Source organism: Megalops cyprinoides, chromosome 6, assembly GCF_013368585.1.
Source record: "Megalops cyprinoides isolate fMegCyp1 chromosome 6, fMegCyp1.pri, whole genome shotgun sequence".
Taxonomy (NCBI): domain Eukaryota; kingdom Metazoa; phylum Chordata; class Actinopteri; order Elopiformes; family Megalopidae; genus Megalops; species Megalops cyprinoides.
The window spans coordinates 13,640,101-13,662,177 of NC_050588.1; the positions used below are offsets into that span (position 1 = coordinate 13,640,101).

General features: G+C 47.1%; 1 protein-coding gene across 1 annotated transcript in view; it reads right to left on the reverse strand.

Annotated features, from left to right (window-relative positions):
- Nucleotides 1–5,301: 5,301 nt before the first annotated feature.
- pik3c2b (phosphatidylinositol-4-phosphate 3-kinase, catalytic subunit type 2 beta) overlaps nt 5,302–22,077 on the reverse strand; it is a 44,769-nt gene continuing 27,993 nt past the window's right edge. Inside the window, exons 16-33 of the mRNA XM_036531194.1 lie at nt 17,748–17,936; nt 16,822–16,915; nt 16,631–16,725; nt 15,552–15,732; nt 14,811–14,918; nt 14,193–14,285; nt 13,731–13,860; nt 13,335–13,471; nt 12,865–13,034; nt 11,928–12,084; nt 11,666–11,775; nt 11,196–11,397; nt 9,741–9,865; nt 9,293–9,410; nt 8,146–8,233; nt 7,091–7,197; nt 6,280–6,408; nt 5,302–5,561 (exon numbers count right to left, since the gene is read on the reverse strand). Coding sequence (XP_036387087.1) covers nt 5,370–5,561; nt 6,280–6,408; nt 7,091–7,197; nt 8,146–8,233; nt 9,293–9,410; nt 9,741–9,865; nt 11,196–11,397; nt 11,666–11,775; nt 11,928–12,084; nt 12,865–13,034; nt 13,335–13,471; nt 13,731–13,860; nt 14,193–14,285; nt 14,811–14,918; nt 15,552–15,732; nt 16,631–16,725; nt 16,822–16,915; nt 17,748–17,936 — 2,425 coding nt within the window. The 3' untranslated portion in view covers nt 5,302–5,369. The remainder of the gene's footprint in view (nt 5,562–6,279; nt 6,409–7,090; nt 7,198–8,145; nt 8,234–9,292; nt 9,411–9,740; nt 9,866–11,195; nt 11,398–11,665; nt 11,776–11,927; nt 12,085–12,864; nt 13,035–13,334; nt 13,472–13,730; nt 13,861–14,192; nt 14,286–14,810; nt 14,919–15,551; nt 15,733–16,630; nt 16,726–16,821; nt 16,916–17,747; nt 17,937–22,077) is intronic.

The window sequence follows — 22,077 nt, forward strand, 5'->3', positions numbered from 1 at the left end:
AAGAAGATTTCATCAGAAATTTAAGGGCGCGTCGCAAAAGAGCTGACACTTTCATAAATGGTACGGGTTAGGGATAGTGGTACAATTACTAACTTACTCAGAGAGCTATGGCGTTTGCAGGGTCTTTTACATTATATAACGTGAAAAATGAGAATATTATTGACACGCTCGGAATGCCTTCAGCATATGTGAGATGTGTGTCCGTGTTTGATGAGGTATAAAGTAAACCTTTTAAGGCAAAGATAGAGATTACACCAAGTGCACTGTGAAAGCCTACAGCAAAACCAAGAAATTTTACAAGCAAGCCCAATTTTAGAGAAGTTATTTTCTGCTGCTTATGTATCATGATGATGATAATGTTGATGATGGTGCAGATGCAATGGATCACAAGTAAACTGTGAAATTTCTTTGTGAAATCTGGATCGAAAAAAAACAGCTTTGCTAGAGCAGTACAGTGCATTTCTTTCTTTATATTGCAGTGACACACATATGATTTATTATTGTTATTGTTATTATTATCAGCTTACATTCTACAATCTATTTAATTAGTGGTTACAACTGGATTTAGAACCAGAACATTGCCCTTTCATATCTTATTTGATGTACTGCAGCCCTGCTTTTGAGATACATACCTAATCTGAGCTGCTTCCATAAATAGCCGCCTTTACAGACTGATGATTTGCACATGCAAATCACCTGTATAAAGCCATTTGCTATGTAAATAATGTAAACTTGTGACATAGGAAGCCACTGCCCTCTTTCAATGCATTGCCGAATTCTAGCTAATCAGTGTGTTGCATTTGACATGGAAGGATGTTTCATTCATGCTGCAGCGTTCACCACCCCTTGTGCACTGTGGTGGAAGGTAATTGTTCTTCTCTTGAATTTTTAATGGTGCCATGCCTTCTATAGAAGACCCTCAAGAAGGCTTTATAAAGAATGCATTGTGCTCTCTTTTTCACAGAGCTTCTCTCCCATTAATGATGTATGTAAGCGTGATATACCTTCAGACTCAAGTTCATTTTGGCCTAAAATCCACGATCACCCTCATTCATTATCATTTGTTCAGCAGCTGTATAGCATATGCTTGCCTGTACTCTTCAAAGCAAAAGTCAGTGTAAGACGGTGACGTCTGATTTTCAAATTCCTTAACAGGTGAGCAATAACAATAACTACTACCCTGCAACACACACCAGTCTCACAACATGTAATCTGTCTGTCTGGTTTTACTTGTATATGAATAACAAACACATCTCCAGAAAGGCATGAGGTCCATTCCAGTCATATTTAAAATTCACTGCAAAGAGAGTGAAAGTGAAAGGAATGGTTAGTAAATGTAGACAAAACAACTCCCCTGTTTCAGTCTCTCTCATCACTGTATGCTCCCCTCACTGTACAGTCTGAACAACAATCACACATGGTTGTGAGGATAGACATGAATCAGAATAGGCCAAACAGCCCTCATGAAGGTGTAGGTAGAGTAAGAGGCTTAATTGTCTGGAGTTCAAGACACACTTATGGATGAAAGTGTTTTTTTTTTTCCCTCACACCTTTACAATCTTGTCTATTTCTTATGGAGTTAAAAACAAGACACGGGTAGCAAAGGATACACCTATGGTTTTCAGCTCCATCATATCAATGAACCATCATACTATGGCTAACTGGTAACCTATGTAGAGCAAGTCAACTTCAGCAGCACACATCAATGCCCTGATGAAGGCTCACCCTGCCAAAATGTGTAGGTGTTCTTATCTAGGCATGCAAATCTTATTTTTAGCCTTCCTCTAAAAATGTGAGCATAATAAAACTGTGTGAGAACAATAAAGGTATACAAAACTAATTTATTACGGGAGGGTTGGAGCTGCTTTTAATTTCCTTTCCCAGTTAACCAAACAGTGTTCAATGATGGACTTGTTTTTTTATCTCCCCAATAAACCTTTATTACTGGTGACAGCACCCCTTGACTTTTCTCACTTCCAGCCACGCAATGGCTTTCTTTCCCAGTGTCTCAGACTGGGGATGATATACAGCCCATCCTGATGTAATTGTTACCTCAGACTGGTTAGAAACAGTGGGTGTGGTGCACAGATCGCAATGGCCCAATCCTCACCACAGCACAGGAAAGAGGATTTGGTCATATAGAGATTATCAGATAAATATTTGCAATAACAGCTTGTCCTCACCGGATGCCACTGGTCTGGGCATCTTCTTTGTGTTCTTTTTAAGTTTTGCTGAGTCAATGTCTATGAAGACAGCTCTTTGTAAGCCAATGAGTTTTAAGACCATAAGCAAGCAATATGGTGCAATGTTCACAGTTAAGATGACATATATTGGGTGAGCACAAGCCTTACAAGTCTCTTAGAGCTTTAATCATAAGGAAACACACAATGCCAGCTGTCTTTGAAATTCAAGTTTATTTTGTCATCATTATTTAGTGCAAATAATACAAAACATGATCAAATAGAATCAAATAATAATGAACACAATACACTTTAAATCCATGGAATCTAAAATATAAAAAAACAGTGGGATGAAACTAATATGAATTTTAATAATAATAATCACAATCATGATATTCTCAGTATTTACAACACGCAAAGTCCTGTTCATTTTGAACTTACATTCTGTCCCATTCTCTCATCGTGTAGCAGAGTCTGAGCCACAGTGAACAGACCACACCCTTAGGACTGCTTCAGGAAGGCCATTGCCCAGAATTATTTCTTTTACCCAGAATTCCCCTCACTGATGTGGGCCTGTTAAATATTCCCAACACACTCCACTGCCCTCAACAGGGCACACGGCATACACAAACAATCTTGCCACTTGTGAAAACACACTGGAACTGCCATAACCTCCACTCACAACATACACTAAGGCCTCCATTAAATCTACCCCCGATGCCCTTTGACTTCTAAGGACAAGGAAATTTGCAATTATTAGACTTAATAGAGACAGAAGAAAGATGTGCCTGAAGATGCAGCCACCTGAACCCCCAGAATCACTCATTTTCCCATGAAAAAGGCAAAAAGTTAAAAATGACACTTCCCCATTAGAGCACTGCCTCTGGGTGTTAACATATTCAGCGTTTGACTCAAAGCAGCTGAACGTGTTAGGTTGGTTGTGAATCCAAGACTTCAAATGCTACATTTTTTTAACCTCTTACTGGGTTCACATCAGAACAACATACCAGCTTAATCACTTATGTCACACTCAGTGAGCATATTCCCAGAAACAGAGGCAGCAGTCCCCAGATTTAAAAATCCTAAGTGAAAAGACACAAGTCAGTCAGAATCAGCAGTAACTCATGTCTAAATGAGTTATGCTTTGGATGAGGCCTTAGGGAAGAGAAAATAACATAATACAAGCTTTACAAACACTAATGCTTCATCAGGAAACCATCTGTTTAAAATACCTTCATTTAAAACAACTATGAATTGTGCATTTCATTAACTACACTTCCATCTCCTGTAGGAGGACTAGTACTTCTTGCCATAATTAATATGGCCTTTTCAAAACTAGATTTCAGCTACTGTAGGGTCTAACAGAAGTAGCCACACACAGCTCATTTCATTTTCTGAACAAAACCTGGTTACAAAAACATAGCACCTTGAGAAATTAAGTCACTGAAACCTTGGCACCCAAGAGCCTTAAAATGTGGTCCAAACATTTTTGAACCCAGTAATCCTTCTACCTAATGGAAACTGAACAAATTGGAGTTTTAACCATTTAATTCCTCTGCAGATTCACGGCGAATCTAATTTCCCTCACTGAGCAACACATTAAACATTGATTCGGTGCAGATGTGCGTACGCATTGAAAGATAGATGATCCCTGTCACAGGAGAACAGAGGACTCTAGAGCTTTATAAGGATATAATGCCGTCTTGAGCTGTATGAGGCAAAGGGAACACAATCACTGCCAGGAGTTCCTCACATACTAAACCCGTGCATCATCAACTCCAAGTAATAATACAGAGTTATTACTAACTTGTGCTAGAGTTTATTTAGGACTTTAAGAATATACAACCCCGCTCATCCCAACTAAAATCCCACTTCTCTGTACCCACCGTTAGTGAAAGAATCAAAGCTAAAAGCAAGGAGGTGTTGCTCCATTTGTTTTCCTTACTTTATAGTTAATGTTATAAAATATTTCCCATCTATCTCTTAGAGAGGCATACGCAAATCAAATGTAAGTTCAAAACACTCAACAAGTAAGACAAAAAAGTGCAATAGTCAACCAGTAGTAAATTCCACTGCATGCAATTGAACTGTTATCTGAATAGTACTCTGGACATATGGACACTTGTGTGGGCAAGTGGGCACTTGTTTATAATCAGACATCACAGTTATGTTACTTGTGGCATTGACGACTTGTGGCTGCTTTTTTTCCCATTTTTAGTCATACACTTATTCAACATATAAACTACAAATAAGAGACAGCTGACGAGGAGGGAGGTCTACATAAAGTACAGTATAAACACACCAAAAAGTGAGCTGTGAGAGTCACTGACAGCCAGTTGGCCCGCAAAATGATGTCCATTGGTCGCCCAATCCATATTCTTCTGACCAGGCATTCCCAAATCATGGGCTTTTTTAAATTACAGTACAAAAGCATTCATTCCATCTCACTCTCTACTCTGAATGACTTGGACCATACAATATTCACATACAACAATCTATGTATAAATCTGGTACATATGCAAATCATACATACCGTATAACAACACACAGCTCAAATTGAGCTGCAATTACAGAAATGGTAGCATTTAAGAAGAAATAACTTAAGGTTCCCTTTGTGCTCCTCTCGTCCTTGTGGGGTTGGCCACGTTGAGTCAACCGGTGGCAGCTTGCGGCAGACTGCTCTGCGCTCTGAGGCATCGGTCCATCCTGGATTTGTGGAGCTCTGCCAGATACTTCTCTTCAGGGCTTAAATCTTCAGAGTGGACGGCAGCCGGCCTCGCATTATCCTCAGCGACTCATGTTTTGTCCGTGGGCCCCTGCCAGAAACCAGCGCCCCCACACAGGTCCAGCTCTGCTGCCCATGGTGAGCCTGCCAGTGAACCCCCACCTCTACAGTATCCAGTGACGACCCTCCGTCACTGAGTCTCAGCGTCTCCTGGGAAGAAGACTCCTCACAACACCCCCACTGGGGGGAATAACCCAGCTCCGAGCAGCTAGACCTCTCCGTCACTGACACACGCACACACATACACACACATACACACACACACACGCGCACGCACGCACACGCACACGCACGTGCACACACACACACACACACACACACACACACACACACACACACACACACACACACACACACACACACACTGTCCTCGCACTCCTCTCCGCCCCATCCCCCATCTTCTCCTAGCGTGCAGCATCCTGACCACCAGTGCCCAGCTGGTGCCAGTCGACCCAGCGGTGGCCGGGCGTCAGGGTCTTGAGCGGGATGAAGGCCTCTCCCAGCAGGGTGTTCTCCCAGAAGGACCCCTCGCTCAACACCCTCAGGTGGATCACCCTCTGCTGCAGGTCTCCCCGAGGGATGCCGTCGTACACCAGCTGCAGGGGGTGACAGGAGACAGCAGTAAGCCCACGACCACTCCAGCGCTATGCAAACCTGCGGACGGTGTCATCTCCATGTGCTCACAGTGGACAACGATGAAACACTGAGTCTGACGTGTGTCCTTCATACACAGCAAATCCAGACATTACATTAAATTACGTCATTTAGCAGATGCTCTTACCCAGAGCCACTTCCAAATAAGTGCATCACAATGCTAAGAGTAGTTATCGAAAAGTACTACAAGAGGTCAGTAAAATACTGACTTAAGTGCTAAACTAGTTTAGAGTGCTTTTTTTGAATAGAAAATAGGTATAGACAGGATAGACAGAGTGGAAGGTAGAGTAGAGATAAAGCTTGAAGAGATGGAGTTTTCAGCTTTCTCTTGAAGGCACCCAGGGAGTCCATTCTATGAATCTCAGCAGTCAGCTCATTCCACCAGTGTGCAGCAGACAATGTAGAAGTACAAATTGAAGTGGCATGTACAATGAAAGTTCTGCCTCTGCATTGTTGACAATTTCAGTCCTGAACTCTGGGTTTAACAATACAGACAGAAAACGTGGGTTCAATAACCTAGAAAATTTCTTGAGTTGAGAAATGGTAATGTTGACTCGGAATCTTTAACCAAGCCAGGAAAGAATGTCCCAGACTCCCCTGTGATAATTGTGAAACCGTTTCTCTGTTGACTTAATCCTCTAAAACCAAACTGTTTCTTACCATCTCGTTGTAGGTAGGGTTGCACGTGCGCCTTGCTGCCTTGGTCTTCCTCTTGCTGGTCTTTTGCGGATCTGGGAGGAGGTACAGTTTGACGTAGGGATCCGGGTCTGTTCCATCCTGCAGGGGTTGCTGGGAGAGAGTGGCAACAGGCAAGTTTGACAAGGCTCCTACATCACAGACACACATGTTAACATCACGACTATCAGAAACGAACTGTCACAGGCAAACCTGGGTTTTGGAGGCATGTAAACTGGCTGCTTTTCACCACAGCAGGCAGCAATAAGCCCCAAAAATGCGAACAGGGCTCTGGTGCCACATTTCTAAATGCTAGTTCTGGCCGGAGAACCACTGTTTATGCTGGTGTTCAGTCCAGCTGGGGTCTTAAATAATTAGGCTTAAAAAGCTGTTAATGGAAAAAGCTGTTAATACTGATCTGGATTTGAGACTTTGACAGTTGTCTCTTGAACCCTCTGTGAAATAAATGTTTAAGCTAATAAAAAGGAAAGGCCTTATTCCTGCTAATTTGAACCACTTGCGCAGGTCGATTCACTTCAATTTTATTTGCTGAGCACGTTTTACAAAGGGAACAAAACAGCGATGCCAATTAGTACCTTGCTTAATGAAGACCAATTGGCCGTTCAGCAGTTTAAATAGTTCGATCTTCAATGGCACTTTTGTTGGGAGTAATGAAAAGATGCCACCAGCTCAGCCTCTAGCCTGTCTCCCGCCTCTATGAGTGGGTGAGTGAGAGGCCAACACCAGCCATCAGTGCTCCTCAGTACTCTGCGTCCCCCTCGTCCTCATGACTCACCAGCCCTCGGATGTGCATGACCATGATGAACAGCTTATCGCTCTTGTAGGAGATGGAGAGCTTGACCTCGCCCACAACTCTTCCGGTGACGGGCACCCAGGACACCTCTGCCGGAGGGGGAAAGCGGGGGTTAAAGAGGAAAATGGGCATTCGGGCATTACAGATAATGATTCACTGCCATGCGCCGGGGAACACACAAATAATTTCAGCATCCAGGTAATCCAAGCGGCACAGGAATTCAAACAACTTTTGGGCCTTCAGTGTAGTGTCAATGCTTAACTGAATCCACGCACTTTGGGTAAAACACTTTAATCTTTGATGAACAGGGTGTGCCGCTTACAGGGAACTCGATACAGGAAGCAACCTTTCTTCCCCGCTGGCTGCCCCCATGGACTGTGACGTGCGTCATTGGAGAGTCAATCATGAGGCCTCACTGTATTATCCTTTTTACAGTATTATCTTTTTTTTGTTGACCATGTGACACGAGGTTCCCTTGTACTGCAACGCAGCTGTCATCAGGGACATTCTGTGTGATTTAGAACACACTGCACATGGCAGCGGATAAGGCCCCGGCCCCTGGTTGGCTTGGTTTATCAGGCTTGATTGTTGCCAAGGACACCGCCGGGCTGTTCTGCTGGCAGTGCAGATACAAGCTCATGCTGGACTCTGCCTCCGCCTCCGCTCATGTCTGTTTGCACGCGGAAAGCACTTTAGTCTCCGTGTTTGCGCTGGGCAAACAGGTTCAGCTTCCACAGGGACTGCTCATTAAGTAACTGGATCTCGCAAGGCAGACATCTGATCACCCGCCTTCAGTCATTACTCCGGTGTCCACCGCCGTCACTCAAACACCGGCCCTTTTTTTTGAAATACGGCCTGCTCTAAGCCTGCACTGTTATCAGCAGAGGGAATACGCTGCAAGCCTATGCTGCTGTCAGCCAGAACAACAGGATTTCATCATGGAGTTGATGGGGGGGTGGGGGGTGGGGGGTGGGTGCAGATATTCAGACTAAGTGAGGAAGCAGGGATGGGGGAGCGATGCACACATGCGCTCGTACCTGCTGTTTTGTTCTGGAGGGTGTTGACAACAGTCCCCGGCCTCTCGTCTCTCGGCAGGGGGTGGAAAAAGGTGTAAATCAGATCGCACTGGAAGAGAAGGGAGTGACAGCAGTCAATGATAGAGGCACACAAAGGGGATGCAGCCACTCCCTCCATTACACATTGACTGTCACTGTTAACAATACGCCTGAGTCACACTGCAGCGCTAAGGTCGGTGTGATGGTTTGCATGCAATTCCTCCAGTCAAAAGAGCAACTGTCCTTTGGGTTTTCGTTGTGAGCCCTTCAGAACAAAAGGCCTGCTTAGGGCTAACCTGCTGTGCTTCCTGTGCTGCACGTCACTGATAAAAATGGGAAGGGGCTGGAAGTGAAAGTAGCGTGTAGCGTGCCAGGACTGAAGGCACCCGTCTCTCCCCGCCTCCAGCCCAGCTCTGCCACAGACAGCTGATAGAGGCCTGCAGCGTACTGCAAACGCACAGGGCAGGGTTGCCACTCCCCTGCACATGTCTGCTTCGCGGAAACAAGCGACTGAATTCCAAGAAAGCGTCTGTGTCAAACTGAAACCGCTCGTGATCACACCCCTTTATTTCTCCTACTTTATGCCTCCTTTTATAGCAGGAAAGGAGTTATATTTACTGCTGATGCTTGTGGCTAAAATGAGGGGTATAAACAGATCATAAAACACTGAGTGGACACAATTCAAACCATAAAAAAAGATGACATAACACAGACGGGTTACTGCATCTCTTTCTGCATAGCAGATACAACTTTCAGTTCTTACATTTTAACACAGAAGTCACCTGGTTAGACACTGAAAAAACGCAGTTAACTACGTTTCTCTGCAATGGAAGCAGTATACCTCCTGAAAATGAAAAATGAAAATGAAACCTGCAGCCTTCAAGTCGAGTTTCACATCCATTTTTCTACCACCACCATTGGTGGTACAATGTTACCTTGGTAGAGTTCATAAAGTATAATGAGCACTAGAAACAGTCCATCAATACACTGTAAGAGCGCACCGTCTCCTTGATAGCATATCTTGCGCAAATATTTGCCTTGGTGCTGAGCTTGAAATAGTTTAGTTCTGGCTGTAAAAAGAGCGCCAGGGGGGTGCATGTTATGCCAAAGGTCAAAGTTCGGAGGTTACCTGTGCAACCTCGGGTGCGGCGTGGACCAGATGCCACACGTATCCATTCAGCTCGTCCTTCCTCCGGTCTGCCATGGCCTCCCCTCGCGACCGGCCAATCACAAATCGGCTGGGGAAGCTGGTGCAGGGGCAGATTAGAGTTGTTTCAGTGCTACAACTGCTCCTGTCGTGTTTCTCTAAATAACACGTCTCACCACCCTGAGTCTGTCAGCAGCTTGAGCCAGTGTCACCATTTGTGAAACCGTCAATCTATTCATCAGGTGTTTTTAAGTCACAGCTACAATAATGGGAAATATTGATGAAAGCAGTTTTAATCTTATGTATGTAAATATGGGTAACATGGACCTCTTGGAAAAGGTGAAAAGGGATGACCTGTAAAACTAAACAGACTCAGAGCTGACAGAATAAAGGGACTCTCATACAGGGAATGACGGAGAGCGGCAGTCACCTGGGAAGTTTGGAAGAGGGGAAGATGAGGCGCAGTTTGCTGTGCAGCTCGTGGAACTCCTCAAAGCTCCTTTGGACCAGCGTCGCCCCCTGCTGGCCATCACGCTCCACCTTCACCACATAGGTCTGAGAAAAACAAGACGGAATCGCTTGGGTCTTGTCGTGTGGTGTTGACAGCAAGCTCCAGTTGCCCTTCTCCGCAGATTACATAACTATCCTATCTATTTAGGGACTGTATTCGTTTCATCCATAGCTATGAGTCTAAATTAGTTGCCTGTTTAAAGCTACAGTATCCCTGGAACCAAACCCATTCTGGGCTTTGAGAGACCGCACTGTCAACCCCAGTTTTAAGAGCTGTTCACACTCCAGTAGTTTCCTGACATTTCAAGCTCAGTGTCTTTTAACACCTAGATTCACTTTTACCAACACTGCTTTAGCTAAAGGATGGATTTCAATATAACACTTTCATCAAATGACACTTATCTAAGTGACAAGCAATTTTTGAGTGTATTTTTGATTTTTTGAGTAGCAAATTAACTACACCCCATGACTGTCAGGTTCTTTGTCATCACCAGCACTTCCAGATTTGACTTGACTTGTAATCATGATAGTATTAATTCCATTACCAAAGGAATATACTTGTGACCTTTTTTGGTAAACTGCCTTGGTTGTTAACTTTTTCAAAACCCACTCTTCTTTTTCCATTTGACAAATCTGAGTCTATTCTGAACACTCCTGAACACTTTCAGAAACTTTCAGTTGATGTGCAGTGAATCATAACAGATGTACGGAAGTAAACAAAAACCCTAGGGGGTTTCCCCAAGATGCACTGAAAAACAGCAGGTAAAAAGCTCTGGTGAAAAAATGGAGGTAACCTCAGGTAAATTTCCTGACTGGCCGATTCACACCAATTGCTTCTACCAACACGGACAAAAACTTTCACCATGCCGCCATACCCCAGGAAAAAAGTCCCATGGGGAGAAAAACTAAATGAAACTCAGACGCAGGAACCAGCCTGTTGGAGCTTTTAATACTGACAAGCTGACTTCTCACAGCAGGTTAGCACGTATGAACTAATCATGTTTCTCGCTGCACTGCATTACAATGCATTATTTATATGTCTGCAAAATGCTCCTATCCAGGGTGACAGTTTTGCATGTTATCCATTTATACGGCTGAATATTTACTGAGGCAATTCAGGCTAAGTGCCCTGCTCAAGAGTGCAAAAAGCAGTGCCCTAACCTTGCTGTTCCAAACCATCTGATGACACCACGGCGCAACACTGCAAGCGCACAGATGTCAATATTGTAATGGTCAACACAAACTAATATGGACGAATGACAAATCAGCTGCACTTTGACTCTCCAACCTTCATCCATACTATTGACTGGAGACACTCAGGAAAAGAACGGCCTGCTCTCTGACTGTTCGATGACCGTACGCGGGTCTGACTCACATATCCCTTATTGGGGCTGTAGGTCTTGATGTGGCGCAACACGAAGAGGCTACGGATGGGCCCGTCGCTCTTGAGGGTGTGGATGCGCGGGGCGAAGGACAGCACGGGGCGCTCCTCCGAGGAGGCGAACTTCATCTGCGCCAGGTTGTGGATGAAGAAGTTGAGCTTGGTGGCCACGCTGCCGAGACTCGACTCAATGAGCCTGTGGGAGGGGCAGCCATGTTAGAAGGTGGGGTTTGCTTACTACAGAGCGGACATGACATTACCAACGGACGCTAACGACTTCGATTCAGACGAGGCTACGAAAGCCCAGAGGAAACTTCCCACAAAGGACCTTATAACCAGCAGTGGGAGGTGGGTCGAAGTGACAGAAGAACACAGGAAATATTCGGCTGTGTTAAAACCTTACTAAACATCAGCTGCAGACTGCTGAGCTTTAGAGCGTTAGCCACTCTCCTCTTCTTCCTCACCTGGTGAAGTACATGGTGGCGTCCGCCTCAGACTCGTGTGGTCGTAGGGCGTCGTAGACGTACTTCAGGTCCTGCAGGTCAGAGAGCTCCGGAATGCCACAGGACAGCATCTGCACGTCGAAGCATCAAATTACACCCAGAAACACCTTACTGCATGGAAAAAGACAGCTGTCCTGACCAGTAATACTAAATTACCAAACCGGCTGAAAGGTCTGTTAGATCTGAATGTGTCTGTGTCTGTGTGTGCAGGTGAGGGTCGTACCAGCCCCAGCAGGTTGAGGAAGAGGTGGGCGTGTTTGCGGATGAGGTTGTAGGCCTCACAGCACAGGTCCACAAAGTCATGAAAGCGACTGGATGGCTTGTCACCCCCATTGATGACGTACGCCATGTCTGAGGTGAAGACGAAGGGCGCCCGGTCCCTGTAAAGCAATTCCCCCAACAACACATAAACTTTAACATTTCTTTAAGCCAATTACATGTATGGGGTGGCAGTCAGACTCCTTTTCAATCATTTTAGTTCTGCTATATGCAAGGGGGTACACTTAACTCAACAGAAAGTGGTTGTATTCCATGGTTGGTACCATAGTTTCTACCTTGCCCTTTTTGCAAACATGTTTATTTCCATAGAGCGGTGATACACATGTAGATGGCAATGCTGGTTCATGTTCAGGGTAAACGCTTGTGAAGCATAAGGCAAAATGAATATTTCACTCAACATGAAGATAATTACTTCAATTCATGCCATCGGCATCAAATCAAGGTAATTTCACAATAATGTAATTGGTTTGACAAAAATTCACACCCGTTTAACATGAAATAGCCCAAAGCTAAACACATACTGTAACACACATCCTCTTTTCTCTGCGTGCAAATAGGCGTTAAGTGGGCCGTGCTTCAGCGAAGAATAGATTAAAAGAGCCACCTTTTTTCTCTGACACAATACAAGTTACCATGAATAAATTACATGCACATGAATATATTACTGTACAAAGTCTGTTGATGGACAAGGAGAAAAACAGCCTAACCACAAAGTTAAAAGTTAAACAGGGCACATCAAAAAACACACATACACACACAACAGTTCACTGGTTCACTGAACTGTTAGCACAGCCTCAAATCTTTCTGCACGTGACCATCAAAGTTTAAACGTAGTGTTCCACAGTGAATTGTACTGTTACCCTGACCCCTCCCCAGCTTACCGTTTGATGTTGCCAAACATTTGTGCGTGGCCCAGGAACTTGCCGAAGTCGATGTGGAACATGTGGCCGCTGGTCTTGAGCATGATGTTGTCATTGTGCCGGTCGCAGATGCCCAGGATGTAGGTGGCCACGCAGCATCCTGCGCACGAGTAGATGAAGTTCTCCACGGCCTGGGAACAATGGGCAGAGGGGGATGGGGTCACAAACACACGTACATGCAACCCCACTGCATTCTGGGAGTGACATAAATAAGCTAAATGGGCACTCTATAAAACTATAATCACTGTGTGTCATGACAGATAACTGTTACCTTGGTGGATACCTGCCAAGCACATTTACACTCATGTTTTTAAAGTTTATAATGTTACCTAATATTTTTCAAACAAAGGACCCGCTCATCAGATGAACTCTAAAGGACAGGAAGGGGAACACAAAGACCTGCAGGTTCAGCACACTCCTGTAACTCCCACCTTTTCGTACTCGTCCTCGGTGGGGTTGTGTTTCTGCAGCCAGTCAGCGAGTGGGCGGTCCTTGAAGGAACCCGTGACCCCATGCTCCACCTGTATCTTCCGCAGGGTCTCTGCATTGGGGATCATCTCCACCATGCCTGTAAAGGGGGGGGGGGGGTGTAGCGTCCATAAAGTAGCTCAGTCAGGACTCCCTCGACCCCACCCCTGTGTCTCACATTCACAAGGGGAATCTGGTGTTGTTTTTAGTCCCCTCAAGAGCACATCAGTTTATATATAACTATACTTAAAAATAGCATGTATATGGTGTTCAGGCATTTTGCTCCTTTTGGGCTATGTCCACTATTACTTCTTTGGCTAAAATGAAATGCGATCTGACCCTTGGACAGCCACTCTCACCTCGCCCCCGGCCCGTGGAGAAGCAGCGGAAGATGACCATCCGCATGTCCAGCCCCTCCTGGATCCAGATCTTGTTCATGATGCGGATGATCTGCAGGGTCAGCATGTCCTGCCGCAGGTCGTCCCCTGACTGGATGCAAGCAGTGATGGGAGAGTGAGCGAGGCTTTGCAAAGCCCTTAACGGCTGCAGCTACTGTGTCTGCTTGATGTTTTAAATGAATCAAAATCCTGTGCTCTCCACAGCAAGCAAACATCCTGATTAGCTCAAATCAATCAACTCGCTGAAGAAATATGATAGCTACACCAATTTTTTTCCATTCTTTTTTCCTCAGCACAGCGATCAGCCTGCAGTCAGAGCTAATGAGCTCTTTGACTTTATTAGCATCAAACACGCGGCATCACTGCAGGAGGGTCTGGAATGAGACCGCTGTGAAGACTGTACTGGTGAGCTTGTGGCATTACCTTGAAGATGACGTTGATGTTGTCCCCCAAGGGGTCCAGGTTCTGGAAGGAGAGCTTGAGTGGGACGGCATTTGAATTGAAGTAGGAGCAGGACTGCAGGGAGCACAGAGAGAGGGTGGTGATGGTGCTGCCCTTCCTCATGCCTCGCTTGGGAGGAGAGGGACAGCAAGCTCACACTGCACAACTGACAACTAATGTAAAGGACTGCTGCCTACACTGAGGGCCAGCAGAAGGACTGCAGAGAGGTTTTATAGTGCAGTCACACTCAGACACAACACACACACAGGCAACAACACACACGGTGAGAGAAACACCAAGTCTCTCTCTCTCACTCACTCACTCACTCACTCACACAATCCCACACAAACACTCACACACACACTCACACACAGACACAGACACAGGCAACAACACACACGGTGAGAGAAATACCAAGTCTCTCTCACTCACTCACTCACTCACACAATCCCACACAAACACTCACACACACACTCACACACAGACACAGACACAGGCAACAACACACACGGTGAGAGAAATACCAAGTCTCTCTCTCTCTCTCACTCACTCACTCACTCACTCACTCACTCACTCACTCACACAAACACTCACACAGACCTGGATGTTGATGCCTTGCACCAGCAGGCCCGGGTTCAGGGGGAGTCGGCAGCTGCTGCTGATGGAGAAAAACTGATGCACCTCCTCCAGCCCCTCCCGCAAGATGGCCTGGGAACGCAGCACCAGGGAGACGCAGTGAGTAACGCACTAACACATACCACAGCTCAATACTCATACACTACGCCCAGCTACACCCAGCCCAAAAAAACCCACACTGTAAGCACTGTCTGTATTCAGCCACAATGCTGTCATAACCACTGATGCTGGACAGTCAGACTCACCCTTTACAATTTGTCTGACAAGAGCAATCACATTTCACACAGACACAAAACATGACAACAGGAATGACCCCAACCAATAATCATGAGACAACAATCCAAAAAATCCAGAAAACAGAACATGCATTGTGCAATGTGCTAATCCTGAGGCCTATTTTGCTGGTTTCAGTTTTCATTTTTAACCAGGGAAATTGTATGCAGGTCCACAGAAACCTTTCTGGTAGCACTGCACATTTAATACCCCTGCACTAATGCATGTGCCATCTATATTTATAGACCCATTTCAGTGGTTTTGCACCTATAAAATATGCATACGCATCCACTGCCGCAGTGGCAATCTCTGCCGGTGAGTGCAAGTGCACTGCAGGAGGTAAAGAAGCTCAGAAAGAGCGACAGAAGCCAGGGGAGCAGCACGGGGGGCTTGTGTGAGGGCTTCCTGGGGGGCGGGGTCCCAGACCCTGACCTGTCTGGAAGAGGGGGAGGCGTCCCGCACACGCTGGGCCACCTTGGCCAGAATGGTGACCAGCCAGCACTGCCGGTCGAACTCCTCCCGCAGCCCGCGGCCCGAGCAGCACAGCAGCGCCGCCAGCAGGTACTGATAGCGCACGCTGAACTGGGAGTCCTGGAGGGCGTCCTTCAGCAGCCTGAGGGAGAGACACAGGGCGGTCAGGCACTGCGCACCCAGGGAGAGGAGGGGGTTAAGTACTGTACACACATGCAGAGGGAGGACGGGTGAGGTACTGTACACACGTACAGAGACAGGAGCGGGCAGATACTGTACACACGCACAGAGACAGGAGCGGGCAGATACTGTACACACGCACAGAGACAGGAGCGGGCAGATACTGTACACACGCACAGAGACAGGAGCGGGCAGATACTGTACACACGCATACATCTGCGCATACAGACAGAATGTGTGTCAGATGATGTGCATACAGAAAAAGTCAAGTACTGTATACATAAAGAGAGAGAGATACTGTAAACACAGATGGAGAGGGAGAGAGAGAGGGTAAGGGCACTGTTTAGAGAGAATGCAAGAGAAAGAGAAAGAGAAAGAGAGCAAGAGAATCGAAAGCTGAATGCCAAACGACAGAAACCTGAAACCCTGAGTGTTCTTCAAAGAGAGAGAGAGATGTAGAGAGATATACACTGTACAGAGCAGAGAGAGGACACACATTTACTGTACTGATAGGAGAGAAATGGAGAGAGTCACAGAGAGATACATGCACTGTGTAATGTGTCCTGTTCACTGTACTTCATAATAATTCAGAGCACCTTAAGAAGAGATCTATTTTTTAAACTTGGCTTACACCATTAAACAACGTTGAGCGTACAAGCATCAACTCAGAGCAGAGAAAAGAGAGAAAGGTAGGGAAAGAGTGGAGTAGGAACAGCACTGATGTTGGAAGAACAAGGTAGACAAGGTGCTGTAATCAGTATACCAGCCAGTGTCACTGACACTCAAAGCCCCCACATCCTGTGTGTTTCATTGAGTGTTCACTGGGGTCAGTGTGCGTGTGGGAGGGTAAAGGTGCGCACCAGAAAAGGTAGTGTGCGATTCGCAGGTCTCCCATGGCTCTCCGCAGCAGGAAGCGCACCAGGGGGCTGTCCAGGTAGCACTCGTACTTCAGGGCCTGGTCGCGGAAAACAAGACGCCCGTTAGACCCCGTCCAACCATCGCAACACGCTGCACCGTCCGGGAGGAGCCACTAGGGGGCGCCCCAGCATACCTGCACCAGCTGAGGCAGGAAGTCCAGCAGCTCGGGATCCGAGATGGAGTCCATCCACTGGACAGCTGTGCGTCTCAGCTCCTGATCTGGGAACCTGAGTAATGCAGATAAGTGCGAGGGAGGGTGAGGGCCATGTGAACAGTGCATGTCTTTCCACGACAACACCCTGCAAGGCGTGGCTCCCTTTTCGCGGTTTGCCGAGACACCTCTAAATGATCTCCTTTGTTGAGCTCCATGAACACAAACTTTGTCAGCTCAACCTGCTGCCCATTACGACCCACCGCCTTCCCAATACATGTGATGTCATGCTCTAGAGCACTGGATGTGGGTGATGCAATGGAGGTGAAAGCCGTGCAAGTGCGCGTCTGGGCATTTGGCTGTCAGCTCGAAACACTACAGATGAATTTGTCACACTGTGTTGTCAGGCCTGTCCACATCGCTGGAATCGACATCAATGCCCCGCTTACATAACAGGCACCTGGTGCAATAAGAAAACTGGCTGGACAAACCAAATCAACATCACATCACGTAAAGACTGCAGTGTTGACTTGGCTTGTGCTCAGTGCTTTCAACTATACACTTTCCCCGGGGTCTGCATACAAATATTTATTGACTTAAAATATTTATCATGCTTTTTATATTCTTGTTAAGAGATTGTGTCAAAGTAAACTACTCCAACCGTTATACCCCAAAGGAAGGCCTCAGTTGCCCTTTAAAATGTCAGACATGTCAATTGTATTCGCTAATCCCCGGTGCTCACAAACAACTTAGCTAATGTTTCCACACGACAATCTGAGCGTGTGAATGGACAGAGCGCAGCCATGGTAACGGTTGCCGTGGACACAACCGTGGGCCACCGTTTTGACCCAAAAACATCCGGAGCGAGGGAGGGGAGGAGAGGGGAGGGGAGGGGGGGCAGCTCTTACGTGGAGTGCAGCAGGCCCAGTGCATCCAGGTGGTTCATGCAGGCCCACTGCCGCAGCAGGGCGTAGATGTCGGGCAGGCAGGCCCACTCCCAGCTGGGGGCGCTGGCGAGCACCAGGGGCAGCCCGCTGCTCTCCGAGTGGCAGAAGTAGCGCTTCTCCCATAGCAGCCGCTTGTCCTCCTGGGTCAGCCTGGAGCGTGCGAGAGGTGGAGATATCACTGACACAAAGACCTGCAGGGTCATGGCAGAGATGCTATGGTTTTATTCATAAGCTACACACAAACCACTGTCGGAGGCGTGTTTTAGCTGTTGTTTGCGTTGTTGTTTTTAGCTTCCGATCAGATCTCATCAGCCCAGTCCTTTTAGAGCCCTAATCTGGGCATAATGCTGCTGTCCTGCGAAGCCTGAACTCTCAGAACTTTCAAAACCAGAGCACTGGAATTTTCTGTTTTTGGAATACGGAATCACCAATTCATTCGATGCTGCCATTCAGCTCCACACTGAAGGTTCTCGAGGTCCGCATTCAGACAGCGAGGTTTCAGCCACAAGGGGGCAGTGTGGTCTCTATTTAGAGCACACCAGGCAGCAGAAGGCCAAAGGAAAAGGGTGGCTCACTGCCCTGAATTCTATCACTAATGGAGATTAGGGACTCCCAGAGCACCAATAACCTTTGAATCGCTCGCAGCAACGCAGCTATTAATACACTGCTCAGCTGCAAGCGACAGTGTACCAGAGCGTGGCCGTGACGAAGACATTCAGCCGAGATCGACGCCTACGAGGGACGCAGTTTACGGCAAAGTTTGCTTAAGCACCGACAGTCAGAAATTAGGAGTCGCCTCGGGCAGGGTCCCTGATTTAATCATCTGGGCTGTGGCTGGTTTTGCACTTAAACGCTCCGCTGGAGCGATGCTGTTTGGGTTGGCAGTGCGGCTCCTATCTCCTTCCTGCTCTGCCTCTGGTTCGCCTCCGTCACTCCGGCTTCCACATCCTCCGATACGGGTTCCGCAGCGCGCCCAGGGAGGCTCTGCCTGAGCTGGACCTTCGCCATAGCAGAACAGCCAAATGCCAGCACCGTAACATAGCTTCAACAGCACCTTGACTCAACAGCGGCTTACCGTTAGCATTTAGCATGCACGTTTGTAGCTTGATTCGCTGTAAGCTTTAAGAATTACCATGTCAGCGTGTATTTTAAAATGAATCCTAGGGGAAAGAGGTCAAACACACCCATCGTCAGCAGCCTTCAAAAAGGTAGGTTTTGTAGAAAATACTTATTACTTTAATACATCCAGCAAAACACTTTTCTTGGATTTTATTCCTCAAAGAACATCTGTGGGTTCTATTTAAGCATGTTGTGCATGTTATGAGAAATCCTGACACTCCACTGACTCTCTGAGATTAAAAAAGTTATATTAACTGTCATCTCAAGAGGCTTGTAGTAGCACAGACATTTGTCATATACATTTTCAGCTCTTCGTCATAAAGTATTCAATTCCACAACCAGTGAATAGTCCAAAAGTTCTGGTGAAAAGCACACAGCATCTCAGAACTACAGTTCTCAAGCACACTTCCTCTCTCTTTAATGCAGAGTCCAGCTGCACTGGAAGGAGCCTCTGCCTTGGAGGTACAAACCAAAATAGACCCCCTGCGAGAGGGTTCATTTTCAGAACATCTCTATTTAGGAACAAGATGTCAAAACAAACATGCAGAACATATAAATGATTGCAGTGCCACACCATTGAGAAATGTAAAATTCCAAAGAGTATCCCATGAAAACTCCTCAAACCACCTACCGACACACGTACACACGCGCACGCACGCGCGCGCGCACACACAGACACACACATACACACAAACAGACCGAGCTGCCCCCTTATCTTCTTCCTGAGTGTGTCTGGGAGGGTCCATGGCAGGCTGCTGCTCCCTGATTGGCCGGCCGATCCACCACAGGTACGACAGGGGCACCGTCTGTGTCAGAACGGGGGGGAGGATACAGGAGTCGGCCTTTGGAGCCAGTCCCTGTTGTCACGACTCCCACCGTGGCGTCATGGGCCCCAAGTCCCCCGGACCGGGTCGTGTGTCCGACAGCTTGGCAGTTTCAGGACGTTGGGGACAGAATCTGATCCAGCCAACGGACGCTCTGCCGACCCCTCTCCCCCTCCCTTTCTTTTACCCTCTCTCTCTTTCTCCCTCTCTCGATTCCTCTCTCTAAGCACACGTGTTTCGGTGCCCCTGGGGACGACAGCCGCACGACCCAGCCCTGGATCAAATAACCCCCTCGCGCCGGGGGCTGTTTGCGAAAGTAAGACCCTCAGCCCTGACGACACAGAGGAAGAGGACTGAATCTCCACACAAACCGGCCCCAACGTTTCCCTTTCCTTAATGACAGTCGAAATCAATGACTTGATATGATTTTGGAAATATATGGCCATGTATGAGGTCATTTCTTGTGTGGCGGAAAAACAACCCGGGCTGTGGGTCTGCGGTCGGCACGCATCCCCTGCCGAGGTCAATGGACCGCTGGCGCCCAGCACGCTGCTGGATGTCGATTTTTTTCTTCTGTCCGACAGAGAATGTGATAGTGATCTGTCCCATTACCGCACTCACTGCATATTCAAACAATCAAAGGCCTTCATGGAACGCAAAGGAATGACTTCGTACAAATCCATGCATTTTCCAACCAAGAAAAAATCATATTAAGCTCTGGATTAATAGACCAGAGACCAGAGCTCTTCTTTGAAGCTGCGTGTTGAAGGTAATGAGGATGATGCACATCTCACATAACTGTAAAATTCACACGTTCATCTAGGTTAACTGACGCAGCTTACACTGCATGAGCTACCCACTTAAACAGCTGAACTTTTTTTTTCCACTGAAACCCTGAAGCAGTTAGGTTAGACATTCTGCCAGGGTACAACAGTAGTGTCCAATCTGCACATGCCTTCCAGGTTACAGCCCCCACACTCCACACTGCTGCAGACATCCTCACGGCACAGGTCTGGGGCGGCTGATGAAGTCGGCCTGGCAGCACTGCCACTTAAAAGGCGAATGAGAGCAATGGAAACTAAAGTGATCAGCTGACTGCACTCAATCCACAAACTCAACATGCAGCCAGCTCCACCACCAAGCCAATTACTTTTAACAAACGTGCCAGTTACAGTGGGGAACCGTAATAAGATAATCAATGGCCATTTCGCCCGCCCCAAAAAACGCATCAGTCAGTTCCGTGGCCCTCCCCCACCCTGTTACAACTTCCCATGCATTGCAAAATCCAAGGAGGAGTGTGTTACTGTGGCTTTACACACTGTCATGTCTCAGATAAAGAAAGTGTACACACAGCACGCTCAGGGCCAACCTTTGATCCCATATGGGAGTGGATTTATAATGCGAGTGGCTTGCATATTTCCACCATGACACTTTCTCCACCCTGTATATTGTGCTGCTATAAACGTTTCAGCGCTCTGATAGATTTGACTGAAACCAGAGGAAAATCTGGGCTTGCGAGCCCAACTGCCGACAGCTGCAGAGATACTGGCACATATGGGATGCAGAAATAAGTAATAAAGCATGTATTGTACGGCGTCCATCTGGACAACGGTGTCTACTAAGTGTATAAATGTTAGTAATCCTTTATAATCAATAATCATGATTAATATCTTGGCGATGCAATCTATGAGCGGACGCCTAAATCTTAAACATAGTGTGTGAAGTCCGCTTGCTCCATTCTCAGTCAATTTTCATTCTCTGCCTTCTCAGATTTCAAGAGTGACACTCTCTCTCTCTCTCTCTCTCTCTCTCTCTCTCTCTCTCTCTCTCTCTCTCTCTCCCTCTCTCTCCCTCTCTCTCTCTCTCTCTCTCTCTCTCTCTCCATAAACTCCCCCACCTGCCCCCTCACTCCATTTCTGCTCCTCTAATTTTATTTAGCGCTCCCCAGCTGGGCGCGTCGTCCGTTTCGGCGGGGCCTGCGGTGCCCACGGAGCCGGATTTTTCAGCGGATTCCGCCGCCAGCGGAGGCGACCCACAATCCTCCACTCCTCTCACATCAAGAATTCACAGGGACGGGAAAAAAAAGGGCCCTCTCTGAATGGGCGATTGTTCCGGGGCCCTGGGTTGCACTCCATCCCTGCGCTCCCGGGCCCCGCGTGCTCTCATTTGCATTCTGACCCCTTCGCCACGCCTCCGAATGTGACTTTTGGCTGGCGCTGGCATGAAAGAAAGGAGGCCGGCAGACAGCGGAAAAACGCATGGAGCCGTGCATGGGGGGGGACAAAAGATGAGGCGGGGGGTGGGGCGGGGGGGTCCTCTCGCTATGAGACGCAAAGTATCCGTCTGCC